Here is a 16,974-nt window from a genome sequence, read left to right as displayed (position 1 = left end):
CAATATGTGAAGTGGTTTTCTCCATGCAGCTCAGTTTCTGCACTTCTTCCTAAAAGCTGGATTTTACAGTGTGGAAAAGCCAAGACCAAAGAGATGTTCACAATGAATGAATCAAGACCAAAAGAGTTTCCACACCGACTGAATCCAACTCACGGCAGCAGCTACTACTACTCTGCACCAGAGAATTTGTCTTGAATCGCATGGAATGGTTTGGGCTGGAAGGGATCTTAAACTCATCCAGTGCCACCCCTGCCATGGCAGGGACACCTCCCACTGTCCCAGGCTGCTCCCAGCCCCAGTGTCCAACCTGGCCTTGGGCACTGCCAGGGATCCAGGGGCAGCCACAGCTGCTCTGGGCACCCTGTGCCAGGGCCTGCCCACCCTCCCAGGGAACAACTCCTGCCCAATATCCCATCTAAATTAAATAGACATTAATTCTGCTGCTGCATTTCCTTTGTGTCTCTGTAGTCTGGGTAAAAGCTCCTGTGCTGGTCACAGGGCAGAGCCCACACCTCTGCTGTGGTTTATGCACCCAGCAGTGTGAAATTATCTCCTTTTAAGACATATTGTTAAACTGGATTTATCTCTTAATCCTTTGAAGCCCTGAAGAGGACTCACCAAGGGCTGCAGGGCTTGCCCCAATATGATTACACAAGGCAGATGATTTGTTCAGCAAAATTATAAATCACATTGCAGCAGGGCTTTGCTGCAAATTCAACTGACAAGAAAAGAAGCTGTGCCAGGCTATTATTGGCTATATAAATGACAGCCGAGATTGGCCAAGTGAGATATATTGTGGTTTAATACACTCCTTTAAATCCTGCCGTAATCAGGCCCTAAAACACGGCACCAAAACGCCCGGCGGATATAAACCGGAAACATAAAACGCATCGATACCTTTGATTTTCAGATGCCTCACGCAGGAGAGGCACCTGCTTATCTGCAATGATAACACGCTTATCTCGGGGCAGCGGGGAGGAAATGGGTGGTCAGAAGGAGGGAAAAGTCCGTGTTTGCTGTGCTCACCTGCCGTGCCGCTGTAGCCATCCACGCGCAGGCGGTACCGGCTCTTGGCGTCGCCCACGCTGAAGCGGTCGTACACGGCGTAAGCCGTGTCCCCCTTGTCCCTCAGGTCCACCCGCAGCTCGTACTGGCCCTGAGAAGTGATTTTGTGCAGGTTCTCCAGGCCTGTGTGGGCGGAAAGCAATGTTTGTCTTGGCGCCGACTGATTTTTTTGCCCTTTTTTTTTTTTTTTTTTTCCCCTATGTTCTCTTATGTACGAGCTGGGAGGTTTAAAAGCAAGGCAGCATAAATGTTTACATAACCTGAACATACAGATTGTGAAATTCATAAAGAACTGGGAAACTCTTCCTTTAGGACAAGGAAATGTTACACTCCAAGCTTCAAAAGGCTGCTTTGCTGTGCCATTAAAAGACTGATTTTCAGTGCGCTTAGGGAATTTGCCTTCCTGAAAACCAGAACTTCTTCTGACGTGCCAGGGTGGGCATCCAAAATTTTCTTTTTGCTGAGATTCCCCATATTAATATTTAAGCATTTAGTATAATCTAATTACATAAGAACAACATAAAATTATAGAAGAATAGGCAGGCAGTTCTTCCCTCCTTAGACACCCCTTATCAAAAGATTCCCCTGAGTTTAGAAGAGTGAATCACATCCGAGTTTGGGTGTGTGAGTTTACTCCATGATACCTGTTTGGAATAAATGAAAATGTTTGTGCTTTTATCTGTGTTGTGGAGGGATGAAAGGCAAAATTCAGGCTGCAATGGAGCTGGTGTTCCAGGGTATAATGTAAGAAAGTCCTTTAGCAGGTTTAAATGCATTTGTGTTCAGTCTAGCCCTGAAAGAGGCAGTTAGTACTTTTAGATTAAGTGTTTAAATTAAGGCTCATGATTATGTGTATTGTTAACACATATATTTGGAGCCTGTTGTTGTATCCATGGCTAGTTTTCCCAGTGCTTTTCCCTCGGCAAAAACACAAAACACATTCCAAAGCCCCTATCCCATCTTGGTTCTCCCTGGGAACCAAGGCCAAAATCCAGCTCTTTGAGACACATTTTCATCAACAAAGTTCAGCTCCATCTGAGGAAGGAGAATTTAGAAGGGGCAGGAACAGTGTGGAATTGCATCACCACTTGTGCTCCTAATTGGTGATTTTGTCCACTGTGCTAATTGGCTAAAGTTATAAAACTGTGTTCACCCCACAGGGGGGCTTCTGTGGACATTTCCCATATTTGCCCCTGGAGGCCTCCAATAAAGGCCAGCTTTCCTATCACCTCCTGCACTAGCATTATCCCAAAAGTGTGTTTGATTTCCAGGTTCCTTCAGGCACCAGTCTCTCCATGTTTTTCTCTCTGCCATGCCATTATTCCATACCTGTGGCCAGGCTGGACTGTACAAATAGAACAGGACACCAGCACTGGTGAGGACCCTGAGCTGCATCAGCTCTGGGGTGGTGTCAGCACAAAAGCAAATACATAATCCTGGGCTTACTGGGAGAAAAATCTTCCCTTCAAATCATAGAAACAGGTTGGGAAAACCAACCAAAGTTATGCTGTGTGATCATCATCATCATCATCTTTCATTTACAACCAGAAAAACGCAGTGCAACCTTTGAAAATGTGGCGGTTTTACTTCTATTTTACAAAAATGTGTGTTTATGACTTCTATTCACCCTGCTTTTCCTCTCTGGATGGTACACCCTTTGCTGCTGGGGGTGTCCCAGGAGGACAGGAAGCAGAATGTTCCCAGCTCACCTCTGAGTTCTCCCAGAGCCCCAGTGAGCATCGGGTGGGTTCATTTAGTGACCCCAGCACTGCACCCTTGACCTGCAGCTGGAGGGAGGCTGGGCCTGGCCCTTTCAGTCTCCCTCACAGAGGGTGTCCCTGGCTCCTTTTCTCCTGTTCCCCTTTATAAACACTTCTGTCTACTATATGGAGGCCTCTAAGTGACTCCTGGACTTTTGGGCTGTGTTCCTGTTTTGTTATGTTTTTTTCCTCAAAACCACAAATTCTCAGCACCTACCTATCCAGAATTCATCCTTAGGATCTCCAAACCCTGCCACGTAAGTATTCCAGTTCTTGTAGAAATCTTGCTTTCCATTCTGCCGCCTCAGGAACACCTGAAAGCAAGAAATGTTATGGACAGACTGCCCTGGTCAGAGGGAAGGAGCTTTTATAAACACAGAGCTCGCAGTTGCTCCTTCCCTGCCTTTACCCCTCCCAGCAGAGTCTCACTGCAAGGACTGAGCTGCACCCAGGCTGTTGGGTGCTCCATGTATTTTTTAAGTCTCCAATTTCTCTGTTGGGTTCCCAGGCCCCTCTGCATGATGTGGCCTCTCAGTTCCTGCTCTCCACCCTTTTTAAACCCATGCTGCAGTTCTGGATTTCTCAGCAAAGGGTTTCTCCATCCCCTCACGTCCCAGCCAAGCACTCCTCCAGCTCCTCCTGCCTTTCAGTGTTCACATTTGGGGATGTCAATGTGGAGAGGAGGCATTTTACTGCCATTCCTTTGCTGTCTGGGTGGGATGTGGCTTTGGAATCCACTGCACCCCGTGGCTGCTGAACAAACGCTGCCCCTGAGCTGTGCTTTTACCTCCCTCCCTCTCTCCCTCTCAGTCAGCGTCAGCTCACCCTCCCCTCTCCTTGCTGATTATTTAGAAAATGTGTTATCCAATGTGGTCATTCCAGCAGCCCTTACATCACTGGAGAGGGACTGGGGCTGAAACCAGGGGTGTGACCCATCCCTTACAGACACCTCTATCTCCTCCAGCTGCAGAAAGAGCTGGCAACCCCGTCCTGGGCACTGGAGCGTCCTACCCGGGATAAAACTGCCCAGTTTTATCAACAAAACAGCCCTACTGTGATAACAACAGCCTGAGGGTGCCCAGGCTGAGCAGGGATGGGATGAGAGGGATGGGATGAGTAGGGATGTGCAGGGATGGATGTGAGGGATAGGATGTGCAGGGAAGGGATGAGCAGGGATGGATGAGCAGGGAAGGGAGGAGCACGGATGGGATGAGCAGGGATAGGATGTGCAGGGATGGGATGGATGTGCAGGGATGTGCAGGGATGGGATGTGCAGGGATGGATGTGAGGGATAGGATGTGCAGGGATGGATGTGAGGGATGGGATGTGAGGGATGGGATGAGCAGGGATAGGATATGCAGGGATGGATGTGAGGGATAGGATGTGCAGGGATGGGATGAGCAGGGATGGATGAGCAGGGATGGGATGAGCAGGGATGGGATGTGCAGGGATGGATGTGAGGGATGGGATGAGCAGGGATGGGATGTGCAGGGATGGGATGTGCAGGGATGGATGTGAGGGATGGGATGAGTAGGGATGGGATAAGCAGGGATGGGATGTGCAGGGATGGATGTGAGGGATGGGATGTGGAGTGTTGGGATGAGCAGGGGTGGGATGTGCAGGGATGGATGTGCAGGGATGGGATGTGCAGGGATGGGATGAGATGGGATGTGAAGGATGGGATGTGAGGGATGGGATGTACAGGGATGGATGTGAGGGATGGGATGTGAGGGATGGGATGTGCAGGGATGGGATGAGCAGGGGTGGGATGTGCAGTGATGGGATGTGCAGTGATGGGATGTGCAGGGATAGGATATGCAGGGATGGATGTGATGGATAGGATGTGCAGGGATGGGATGAGCAGGGATGGATGAGCAGGGATGGGATGAGCAGGGATGGGATGTGCAGGGATGGGATGAGCAGGGATGGGATGTGAGGGATGGGATGTGCAGGGATGGGATGTGCAGGGATGGGATGAGCAGGGGTGGGATGTGCAGTGATGGGATGTGCAGTGATGGGATGTGCAGGGATAGGATATGCAGGGATGGATGTGATGGATAGGATGTGCAGGGATGGGATGAGCAGGGATGGATGAGCAGGGATGGGATGTGCAGGGATGGGATGTGCAGGGATGGGATGAGCAGGGATGGGATGTGAGGGATGGGATGTGCAGGGATGGGATGTGCAGTGATGGGATGTGCAGGGATGGGATGTGTAGGGATGGATGTGCAGGGAAGGGATGGGATGTGCAGGGATGGATGTGAGGGATGGGATGTGAGGGATGGGATGTGAGGGATGGGATGTGAGGGATGGGATGAGCAGTGATGGGATGTGAGGGATGGGATGTGCAGGGATGGATGTGCAGGGATGGGATGTGAGGGATGGGATGTGCAGGGATGGATGTGCAGTGATGGGATGAGCAGGGATAGGATGTGCAGGGATGGATGTGACGGATGGGATGGATGTGCTGCCCTGTCCCCATACTCACGATCCATCCACCCCCGTCCTCGCCCATGTCACAGAACACTTGCAGAGGCTGAGCTTTGTCCCCGTTCAGGTAAATTGTGTAGAGCCCAGAGGTGGCTTCTCCATTCAGCAGGGCCTGGGAGCAGTCCTTGGGGTAGGGATAGAGGAGCCCAGCTGCACACACAGGGAAGAGAAAGCATTCCTTAGGAAATCAGATCCCAGGAACAGGATTGTAATTGCATCCTGCATACAGAACGTCCACAGAATACAGCTGATGAAGTGAATTCTTTTTTTTGAATGGTTTTTTTACATCTGTCTACAGTTCTGGAAGAGCTGGGAGTGTGGGATAACTGCTCCCTGCTAGGATGGGAGTGCATCCTCCAGCTAAGGACTGAAATTCAGGAGCTGTGTTACAGTAATTCTGGGGGGAAGCAAATCTATTGATCCCTGATCATGTGACAGAAAAGGGAAGGGAAATACAGAGACAGGACTTCAATCAAAAGTAAATTAATTGGGAGTGTTTTCCTGGCAGGGACAATATTAAATGTGTTATAAAGCTACACTTCTAAAAAAACAAAGCAAACAGCAAGAGCTGAAACTGCAGGAAAATGTTAAGCTTTTTTTTCTGACAACAAGCCAATAAATTATTGCAGTCAGAACAACTTCTAACCCCTCCCAAAAAAAGCTTTTCTTTTTTCCTTTTTATTCACTCAGGTAATTTTTCCTTTTTATTCACTCAGGTCATTAACTTTTTCAGCCAATTAAATGTTGTTCCAGGTGTGTCCATCGGAGAGTTTTTACCTGTAGCTTCTCACAGAGTGGCTGCTGGTCCTTGCCAGTGTTACACACCCCTGCCTGTGCTTCAGCTCCAGAGAATGTCACAGAATCATGGCATTGTTAAGGTTGGAACAGACCTTTAAGATCATCGAGTCCAGCCATTAACACAGTCCAACCCTCATGTTCACCACCATGTCCCCAGGTGCTACCTCCACAGGTTTTTTGAATACTTCCAGGGATGGTGACTCCAGCACTGCATATTCCAATTCTTGACAACTTTTTCCACGAAGAAATTTTTCCCAATATCAAATTTAAACCCTTCCTGGTGTGATTTAAGGCCATGCAAGTTTGCATCAGGTTTGGGATTTGGAGAAAAGTGACCCTACAGGGGGCTCCTTCAGTGTTTCCCTGTCACCAATTAGACACAAATGTATTTTTTAGAGTTAAGGCCAGGCTGGAGCCTCTGCCTGAATGAGTCTGACACTGTTCACATGGCTGAAGGCACCTGGTCAGTCCCTGCTCATGGTCAATTTGCCAAACTTCACTGAAATACACCCAGATTTAATTCCTCTGCTGTTTGTGGGCGTGTTGGTGGAGCTCCTCCTGCTCTCCACAAGCAGTGGCAGGGCAGAACTGGGGCTGGGTGATTCCTGGCAGTCCTTGGGCTGGAGCTGGTGCCAGCAGCAGGAGGGAGAGCGGGAATGACTGAAGGTCCTGCTGGGCCTGACACTGGGAAAAGTGAGACAAATGACAGGCAAAGTGTCACAGCTAATACTGAACAACTTCTTTTCTTAGTGACCTCCAGTCACTAAGCGAAGTGACCTCCAGAGAAGACAATTTATCCTTGCAGAGCTGTGCTGTTGGGCTGGAGCTGACGTGCAGAGGGGCTTTGGGACATCCCATCTCAGAGAGAGGAGCAAACCCTGCCCAGAAATGTATCTGCTCAGCCCCCAGCACTGATGTGTGTGCGCCTTCGTGGTTTGCTTCATTTCAAACTCTGATTTGTTTTCCCAGCTCGCTGGGATCCATACAGGGGGAAATCAAGGTGTCAGCTGGATTTTAGAGAATTCCTGCTGATATTTCACATGGGGGAGGCAGGATGTTTCACCAGAGAAAGGACTGTGAGGGTGATGTGGATGGGTATCGGAATTTCATCCTGCCAAGGAGAACGGATCTGGGGGAACAGAGACTTTGCACCAACACTGCAAATGGATTAAAACCTTGTGTGGGGTCTGTGTGCCCTCACAGCAGAGCTCAGCTCTGTAATTTGGATTATTTTAGCTGTGTTCCAATGTCCTTACTGGTGGTGAAGATGGTCTGGATGGTTTTGCTCCTCAGGGCCCCACTCAGGGCTTGCAGTTTCACCGTGTACTGCGTGGAGGGGCTCAGCTCTGTCAGGCTGTAGGAAGTTGTATCGGGCTCTAGGACGAGTTCCTATGGAGAAAAGAAACAATACAGGGAAATCTCAGAGAAATAAATCATAATGACCAGAATGGTTACGCATTTCACTCTGTCACGTTATTTTTTTGTCGTAATTATTGATGGTATCGTTAACCATTTAGATTAATTAATATAAAACTACTTCTCTAAGATCTTTTACCAAGTTAAACTTTCAAAGTTCAGTAAAACCTGCCTGGAAATGAGTGTTTATCATCATAATGTACGAGCTGGGAGGTTTAAAAGCAAGGCAGCATAACTGTTTACATGCCCTGAACATCCAGATTGTGAAATCCATAAAAAAGCTGGGAAATTCTTCCTTTAAGACAAGGAAATGTTACACTCCAAGCTTCCAAAGGCTGCTTTGCTGTGCCATTAAAAGACTGATTTTCAGTGTGCTTGGGGAATTTTCCTTCCCAAAAATCAGAATCTTCTCCAATGATCCAGGCTGGGTGTCCAAAATTTTCGTTTTTCTGTTATTCACCTGATTCATATTTAAGCATTTCGTGTAATCTAATTATTTAAGGATAAAATAACATTATAGGAGAAGGAGAGGCACTTCCACGAGCGGTTCATCCCTCCTTAGACACCCCTTATCAAAAGATTCCCCTGAGTTTAGAAGAGTGAATCACATCCCAATTTGGGTGCGTGAATTTACTCCATGATACCTGTATGGAACAAAGGAAAATGTTTGTGCTTTTATCTGTGCTGTGGAGGGATGAAAGGCAAAATTCAGGCTGCAATGGAGCTGGTGTTCCAGGGTATAATGTAAGAAAGTCCTTTAGCAGGTTTAAATGCATTTGTGTTCAGTCTAGCCCTGAAAGAGGCAGTTAGTATTTCTAAATTAAGTGTTTAAATTAAGGCTCATGATTATGTTCCATTGCTGGACACTTCAGAGCACCTCCAGCGCCCAGATTTTGAGGCACAGCCCCTCAGGTTTATTTACCTTGACCCTGCCATCGATGGATTCATAGATCAGGAGATATTCAGAGACTGGAGCACGGGGAGGCCTCCAGCTTATCACAGCTGCTTCTGACTGCACCTCAGTGGCGCTCAAATCCCTTGGAGCATCCAGCCCTGCAGGAGGCACCACAGCAATTGCAATCACATCCATAGAGAGTTAATCCCACAGGTTATCTTGTGGGCCAGATATTAAAATGAGCCAGGAAAACAAACCTTCTCTCCAGAGAGATTTGAAGCGAAAAAAAACCACTTCAACATAAATTTTGTGGTTAAGAATTAATTTTCCCATTGGTGGTTTAAAATAAAGGTGTTAACTTTAACTGAGTTAAAATATCAGCTTGTTCCAGGCACTTTATTTCATTTTTTTTTTGCACTGAAATGTCTTTTGAGATGAAATCGTGCATTTCATTATTTCTCACAAGGAGACAGATTGGTATTGACATATTCCCAGGAAATAAAACTTTGGTTCCAATGATGCTTTTCTAGAATAGGAAAATTTTTTAGAATATGAAACCTTTTTAGCATAGGAACACTTTTCCTGGCTCCAAGCTCCAGCTTCCCTTCCCCAGTGTGATTACAGGCCTGGATTGGTGTAACTCAGCCCCTGGCTCCCTAATTAACACCCTGGGACAAGCCAAGCCAGGAAAACGAGCAACATCCCTGATTTCATTGATGCTCATGGAAAGGCACGAGCATGAAACCAGCTGGGCACCTTCAGGAGCCAACAGCAGCCCCCAAAGAAAAGCTCCTGCTCCAGCTCTGTGTGAGCATCTGTCAGGACACAAATCCCCCTGGGGCCCATCCACAGAGGCTCAGGGGTGTCCAGAGATGTGAGGGCTGAATTAAAACCTCCAGAAAAACTAAGATACATAAATCCACACCGACGTGAGGTAGAAATGCAAGTTTAGTTTTAAATAAGCAGAGAATTTTTTTAAGTGCCTTAAAGCAAATAAGAGACTGAACTAGTTAGCAAGGAAAGGACCTAAGACCTAGTTTAAAGTTCAGTAGCTTTGCTTTTGCACAGCTAATTAAGCTCTGGACATAACAAAAATAACGTAGCCTTGCTAAACATTTCTAGATGGAGCAGACAGAGTTATATGTGGAGAATTTGTGCCAGAAATTACGAATATTGTTGCACATCAATCTTAGCTTGGGATAGGTCCAGCAAGACTGTAGAAACATCGTGGTTTTACCTGATTGGTTAAGAGTAGAATAAAATGCACTGCTTTGAGGGTGCTAGGGCACTCTCACAGGACACAGATTACGAGTGCTGTCACTGCTGCTGTTACTGAAAAGATGCTGCCACTTCTGCTTGGGACTTAGGGACTCTGTTAGAAATCCTGCATACTGACACAGGCTGTCAATAACTTTAATAACTTTGCCTTCCTGAGGCTGATTTAACCACGCAATAAAAGACTTCCACTTTTACGGCTGCCCAGCTTCTAGTCTCCAATGAAGACGCGCCAAAACCTCGACGAGGATCTGCAGAACCGGCGGCAGAAAACCACCTCTGCTCGGGCTCGCCAGGCTCCCACCGCACGGAGGCGGGTGCAAACACCACGGAAAATCGGCTTTCCAGCGAGAAAGGCGCCAGAGGAACACAGGGCAGGGGGGCTGGAAGGGCAGGCAGCTGCGGGGTGGGAGTGCACCTGTGGTGAAGTGCGTGGAGAGGGTCTCGCTCCTCTGCGCGTCCTTCCGCGCGTGGATGCTCAGCGTGTACTCGGTGGCAGGCTGCAGCCCCTGCAGGTCGTACTCCACCGTGTTCCCCGGGACCATCTGCGTCATTTCTGGCCCTGGGAACAGGACACAGAAGAAAAGAGATGTGGGTCTCGTTCAGGCACATGGTGATGTGCTCAGCTGTCTGCCCCGCTCACTGGTTTACTTCACTCCCGGAGCGCCGTGCCTGTGCTGACGCCTCTGCTGAGTCCGGGTCACACCGGAGCCCTTTCCCTAGAAGTGTGAGCTCTCTCTAGTGTCCACAGGAATTATAGCACCGCCCCTGCTTCCCAGGGACCTCCCTCATCTCTGTTCGCGGCTGCATCGGGAGTGCCGAATCAAAACTATCCATTTTCAGATGCTTCCAGCAAACCCCCTCCTCCAAATCACCGCCCCGAGGCTGCCAGGGCTCCAGGAGCCTTTGGACAGCTCTGCCAGGGATGCCCAGGGTGGCATTGCTGGGGTGTCTGTGCTTGGACTGGGTGATCCCTGTGGGTCCCTCCAGCTGTGGATATTCTGGATTTTCCCGGAGTTACAACGAGCACCTCTTGAGAGCTTTAATCCTTCATTTCCCCAGCCCACCCCAGCCCCTCTCACCATCCTCAGAAGAGTAGGACACCACGTAGTTGTCCACAGCAGCAATTGCTGGCTGCCAGGTTGCCAGAGCCTCAGAGTCTGTGATGTTCACCACTACCAGGCCTGAGGGGCTGTCCAGAGCTGGAAATAAAACAGATTGGAGGAATTTGACGAACACTCTGTGCAGCGCTCCTCTGTAAATTCGTAAAAGAAAATGCCCAAAACTCAGCGCAGCTTTTATGACTCCCTTTGGAGCAGTGGAGTTTTGCAGGAAAGATGCCAGTGCCTGTGAAGAGCCACCAAAAGCCTCCACTGGAAAGGGAGGTCAGTGCTGGAAGAGATGAAAGTCTGGGAACAAACAGAGCTGACCATGCTCTCAGATCACTCTTGATACCATCGATCTCAACAGCTCTGTCAAAGCTGACATATTTCTCCCAACACCCTCAAATCTGAGGGTTTTTTTAGAGAAAATTCAGGAGACAGAGCTGGGAAAAATAACCAAAGTGACGGCAGCTGATGGCCACTGTGACCTTCCAGCAGCTCGTTTGGAGCAAACCAATCCCACAGCCAGCCAGGCATCCCAAATCCCCACACGTCCTGCCTTGCCTCCTCACAGGACTCTGTTTTGCACACAGGTTTATGCTCTCCCTGAATTAAGATGGATCTTTGCCTCCAGAACAGCTGGAATGGGTTATAAATCTCCTTTAGCATTATCCAATACTCATCATCTTGTTCTTTGCCTCACGTCTCCAAATGTTTGTTAGCCTCCAAAAAGAATACAAGGAGGGGTCAGCAGGAGCAGAGTGAACCCTCATTTTCCTGCAGGGATATTTAAAGAAAGAATACTGAGAAATATATTGAGAGAACACTGAAGAAAAAAAATCAGGAGAGAGAATGTTTTTATGCTCAGAACATTCTGGAAACTGAGACATGTGAAGTCTACAACATAAACTGGTTGGAACTGCTCAGCTGAGCTGGCCCTTTGCCCCCTCATCTCAAAACCAGCATTAAAAAAACAACCAAACAAACTTCTGGGTTTTTTTTCTGATGAGTCAGAACTGTAAATACATGAATTGTCTCTGTCTCACAGGTCTATTTAGCATTTAGCAAACGGGAGCCTGACCAAATGTACAAGTTCCATCCTCACGTAAAAGGCAAAAACAAAGAAGGAGTGGGGAAAAGAGCTTCCTACAGTTTGTGTGGGCAGCAAAAGTGGGACCTTGGTGGGCCTGCAGCTCCAGTCCCTGAGTCTCTCCTGCAGCCCAGATGATCCATTTAAAAAGCTGCTATTTCCTGTTTTTGTATTATTACCTGTTTTCAGGGTGCCAGAGACAGGCTCGCTTTCTTCAAAGCCTTTCACAGAGATGATGCTGACATTGTAGTCCACACCTGGGATCAACTTCACCAGCTTGGTCCTTGTCTTGCTCCCTTCGACTGTGACAACATTTGGGGTACCTAGGATGAGGCCAGATGCCAAGGGATGAGTGACACAATACCACAAGGAATGCTTGAAGGGTGTTTTCCAAGTTAAAGACATTATGGCCACCATGGATGTGCTTCTATAGCAGGAGATGTATTTTCCCCAGTAAGTTATAACCACTGGTGTGAAATATTTAGATTTAGGTGAAATAACACCTACATCTAAATCTAAATCTAATCTAAATCTAAATCCAAATCTAAATCTAAATCTAAATCTAAATCTAAATCACTGGTTTGTATTCAGTAAGAAAAATTAACATTTTTAGTGGAAGGTGCCCCTGTCTGTGACAGGGAGTTGGAATGAGATCAGCCTTAAGGTCCCTTCCTGTGCAAACCATCCTGTGATTTCTGTTCAGAAAACTTCAATTTCCCAGACAAGGTGTAGGCAGAAACCCCAGCAGTCTCTGCATGGGAGTTCAGACACCTTGGGGACAGGACTTGCAGCTTAGAAATGCTTTGTTTGTGGTGAGGGCTGGAAGATTCTCCTTTACCCCCCTCATTTAGAATAAAGATATAGTACGTGTAATTTTAAAAGGTGCTCTGGGTGTGGCTGAGGATTTAGCACCCATATTTGCTCAAAATTCTGGGTTTATTCCAGGAAAGCACTTAGACAAGTGTCTAACTTTTTGATTTTTTTTTTTTTTTTCTTCTGTGGGACCACTGTATTTAAAGCTGCACGTGTGCTTCCAGGCTATATTGTCTAAAGACCTAAATCTTTCCTTGTCTCAGTCAACAGCAGGACTTCTTTTGGTGCTGATGTCTTTAGGGTTTGTTCTTTAGCTCTTTCCCTTCAGAGATGTCCCTAAATTAGGTTAAAATCTGTTGAAGTAGAGGAAGTTTTGAAGTTGAACACTAAACCAGAATGAGACAAGGTTGGGGAACACTGAGTGAATCACTGCCTCGAAAAATTGTTATAACTATGGATTAGGATTATTATTTCCTAGGGACATCTTTTCCAGTGTGCCCAGCTCATGAAGTGCCTACAAAATAACGACAGATTGGAACCTAATCCTTGCTGAGGAGGTTCAGACTGAGACTTATTAGGAGTACAACCACTCCAGCATCCGCCTCTGAGCTGCCCTACAAGCTCTGCCCGTGGGATGTGGACACGGTATCCGAAGGTTGGCTACACACCCTCAGTCCTGAAGGAAAAAAAAAAAGAGATGATCTGTGCACGATCACCTGGGAGATGCACTGAAAGGAGGGATGGCAGCCCAGCAAAGCCTTCCTGGTCCCTGCCAGCCCCTGCTCACCTCCCGTGACGGGGACGTAGGAGATGCGGAAGTTTTCCACGCGGGAGCGAGGGGGGATCCAGCTGACTGTGGCAGCATTTTCCGTGATGTCAGAGAAAGAAATTCCCTTGGGAGAGCCAACCACTGTTGGGGGAGAACAGAGAACACACCACACAGGAAGAAAAGGTAAATCATTTGTTTGCGAGTCCTTAGCACTGGAAAACTGATTTATTACCCTAAACCATGAGCTGGTGCTGTCAGTGTTCTGCTGTGAACAACATCAATGCAGAGGGTACAAAACTGAAGGGTTTTATTACAGCAACAACCTATTTGGTCCAAAATTTCCCTTTTTTCAGGACCATTCCAGTATTGCATAGTCAAAAATACCCAATGTGTATCTACATATAGAAATAACAGAGATTTCAGTGCTGTAGAAAAGCAGGGAGGAACGTGCACAGAAATGATATCCTCCTACCCATGGGATGCTGTATTTAAGATTTTTTCTACCCCAGTCTCACTTGGAGGATTCTTAAACCTTCCACCGAGTCCCAGAGCCCTCTGTGACACACAGCAATGACAGCCATGGACAGATCTCTCTTCCTGAGTGTAAAGTTCCCAATGCAGGATGCTCCAAGGAGACCTGGACTCAGCCATGGGAGTCCATCAAGGCTCCTCTCAAGGACTCACTCCTGGAACTTCTGTTGGCTTCAAACCAGAAGCAGCAAGGTTTTCCTCCTGGAATCTCTCTCTGAGCCCATGATTTTTCTTTCAAGCACATCCACCCAGAGAAGAACAACCATCCAAGTACAACCATCACGAGGAGGGCACTCATGGCTCCAGCGCAGCTCTTTGTCATAGAACTCAGCCTTTCCCTGTCAAAACCTGAGCACTGCGCTTGCCCATGTAAATTCAGTCAGTAAGCTGTGCAAGCGGAACCCAAATTTTTCCAAAAATAATCCAAACTTAAACCCAACATGTATCTGAAACATTCCAGTTGGAGGATTCATTAAGATCCTGCAGAAGAAGCATGGGACAGGCTTTGGAAGGACGTGGCAAAGAGAGCTGTCACTTCCAGGTTTACATTGAGCACCCCACTTCCAACATTTCCAGCTCTTTTGGCTGTAACCAAAACAACCCCGAGGTATTAAAAAATAAACAGCACACACAGAGCAGGCCATTAGTACAAAGAGGAGAGATTCCAAACATCAGCCACATGAGAGGAGTGGAGACAGGCTGAGGGCAGGGGAAGGGGGGCAAGAGGAAGAAAAAGAAAAAGGGACTGGGCTTGAAATAGCTTGGAAAGAACGTGCATGCGGGAAAGGAGTCAGAGGCTGTTTGTTCCATGTGTCCCAGAGCAGCAGGGCACTAAATCAACTGAAAGGCAAGGAAAGAAAAACAACTGGGCTCCCAAGAGAAATGTAAATTCTGTCTCTGGAGCTCGCTAGAAGTGTTGTGTTGGTGGGGTTTGCTCCCGTGGATGAGCCAAGGGAAGAAAAGGCTTACAGATCAGAAAGGAGGCAAGGCGGGGTTGGAAAAGGTATGGGGCACAAAAAGGTTCTGCTGATTTGAGTACAGGCTGAAGGAAATCAGAGAAAATAAAGAAAATGTGGGAAAGAGGGGGAAATAAAAATCACATTGGTTTTGCTTTACATTATAGGTGGCCTGAGTGGCTGAAGTAAAAGAGCAGTGGTGATTTTGGAGACCAAAGAGATGGACCAACACTTGGCTTTCATGCACATGGAGAATTTCAGCCTTTCCCAGAAAATAAAATCCCCAATCCATCTGCTGTGCACATTTCCATGGGCCTCAGGCTTGTTTTCTGCACCAGGTGAGCTGCATGACAAAGAGCAGTAAGAAGAGCTTTGATGTGAGTTTTCCACATCCCCAAGTCCCCCAGCTGCAGCTTTCCTGGGAGAGAACCTGGCAAGAAACATAATGGACCATCAGAGCATCTGTCCTGGAATGAGTCCCAGAGATGGGAGAGGCTTGCACCTTTGAGCACAGGGAAATGAAAAAGAAGCCAATGAAATCATCTTCTTGGGCTCCCTGAAAGCCAGAATGAAGCAGGCGTAGCAAGCAGGCAGCGTGCTCCTGACCTGGCACTCACTGAGAGCCTCAGGTCACCTGTCGGGCAGGCACAGGGAAATTATCTTTATCCTCCAGCACCATCCCCAAGGAGGCGTATGAGAGATGGGAACTCTCCTGAGAGGCTGCTAAAACACCCAAGGTACCTGAGAGCAGCCATTTTTTCAGGGATTATTTTGCTAATTGTTCTTTCATTCCTAGCAGACTAGAGGAGGATGCTCCCTGGCTTTCTTCTCCCACTCAACAGGAAGCAGCAGGTTGCACTTATCACATATCAAGAGCACATGAAGTGTTCTGCGATCATCTCAGGAAAAAAAAAAAAAAAAAAGCTGTCACAGTGTGGCAAAGCACCACTGGAAGGAGAGGAAAGGAGCAGCATGAGGCTCACACTTCCCACAAGGATATTATTCGGTCCATAGATGTGTTGTGGTCTCCCAGTGGGGGTTAAATTGCACCTTAACTGAGATTTTACAGATAAATTTCTAAAAGGCACCAACTCTGAGAGCAGCAGTGGATAAATCCCCTCTCCAGGAATAGAAATATTTCCTTGCAACCACACTGGAAATGCTATAAATATCCATATGTTTGTGCAATAATCCACTCCTAAAAAAGAAATTAGTTTGCTGCTTTGGCAGCCACCCACCCGATGTGGTGTAACCTGCAGCCCAAATTATTTAGCTGGGTTTTTGTGGCTCTGTTGTCCATTTTTCATGGGCTATTTACAGCTGACAAACATCTCTTGGGCTATTGGCTCCAGTAGGTGACATGTGCTAAATCTCCCTGCGAGGGCTGCACAGGGACACAGCCGTGAGGAAAATGATAACTCTCTGTGGCTTCCCATAAATACCCTGGGAGTCAGTGAGGGTGGGGACATGCTGCTAAACAGTGCAGAGCACTTTAAACGTCTCTTTCCATTCCAGGGGTGCAGGAGCCTGGCCAAGGGGGGCTGCTGATGCACGTTCTGCTCCATGGCAGTGTCTGGAGGAGCCTGGGGGTGGCCTGGATGTTTATTCCAGGGATGTGATGGCAGGAGGGGAGCTGGGGCCTCTCTGTGCTTGCAGCTGAGCCCACAGGCAGCAGGGTGGAGGGTGAGGGCTCTGAGGCTGCTTCAGGAGAAGCTGTTCAGCACTGAGCTGTTGCTGCCCTTTTCCTGGGTGCTGGCAAATGCCTCCTTTAGGCATTCCTCTTGGTTTCCTCACTCATGAAACTTAGAATCCTATCTTGAGCTGGAAGGGACTGAAGGGATCTCCCAGTGCCACTCCTGTCCCTGCACAGACACCCCAAAATCCGACCCTGGGCATCCCTGGCAGCGCTGTCCAAAGGCTCCTGGAGCTCTGGCAGCCTCGGGGCCGTGCCCATTCCCTGGGGAGCCTGGGCAGTGCCCAGCACCCTCTGGGGGAAGAACCTTTCCCTGCTCT

The 16,974-nt window shown here is 47.8% G+C and overlaps 1 protein-coding gene across 3 annotated transcripts in view; it reads right to left on the bottom strand.

The window, feature by feature from the left end:
• TNC (tenascin C) overlaps positions 1–16,974 on the bottom strand; it is a 71,510-nt gene that overhangs the window by 1,668 nt on the left and 52,868 nt on the right. For all 3 annotated transcript variants that reach the window (XM_058423157.1, XM_040083512.2, XM_040083514.2), the window contains 9 exons: positions 13,493–13,615; positions 12,072–12,215; positions 10,782–10,901; positions 10,118–10,261; positions 8,452–8,582; positions 7,370–7,502; positions 5,314–5,465; positions 3,043–3,139; positions 1,027–1,188 (listed from right to left, as the gene is read on the bottom strand). In XM_058423157.1, coding sequence (XP_058279140.1) covers positions 1,027–1,188; positions 3,043–3,139; positions 5,314–5,465; positions 7,370–7,502; positions 8,452–8,582; positions 10,118–10,261; positions 10,782–10,901; positions 12,072–12,215; positions 13,493–13,615 — 1,206 coding nt within the window. The remainder of the gene's footprint in view (positions 1–1,026; positions 1,189–3,042; positions 3,140–5,313; positions 5,466–7,369; positions 7,503–8,451; positions 8,583–10,117; positions 10,262–10,781; positions 10,902–12,071; positions 12,216–13,492; positions 13,616–16,974) is intronic.

This window comes from Hirundo rustica, chromosome 20 (assembly GCF_015227805.2).
Source record: "Hirundo rustica isolate bHirRus1 chromosome 20, bHirRus1.pri.v3, whole genome shotgun sequence".
Lineage (NCBI taxonomy): Eukaryota > Metazoa > Chordata > Aves > Passeriformes > Hirundinidae > Hirundo > Hirundo rustica.
The sequence above is the reverse complement of the archived record's forward strand: the minus strand, read 5'-3'. Positions and strand labels throughout refer to the sequence as shown.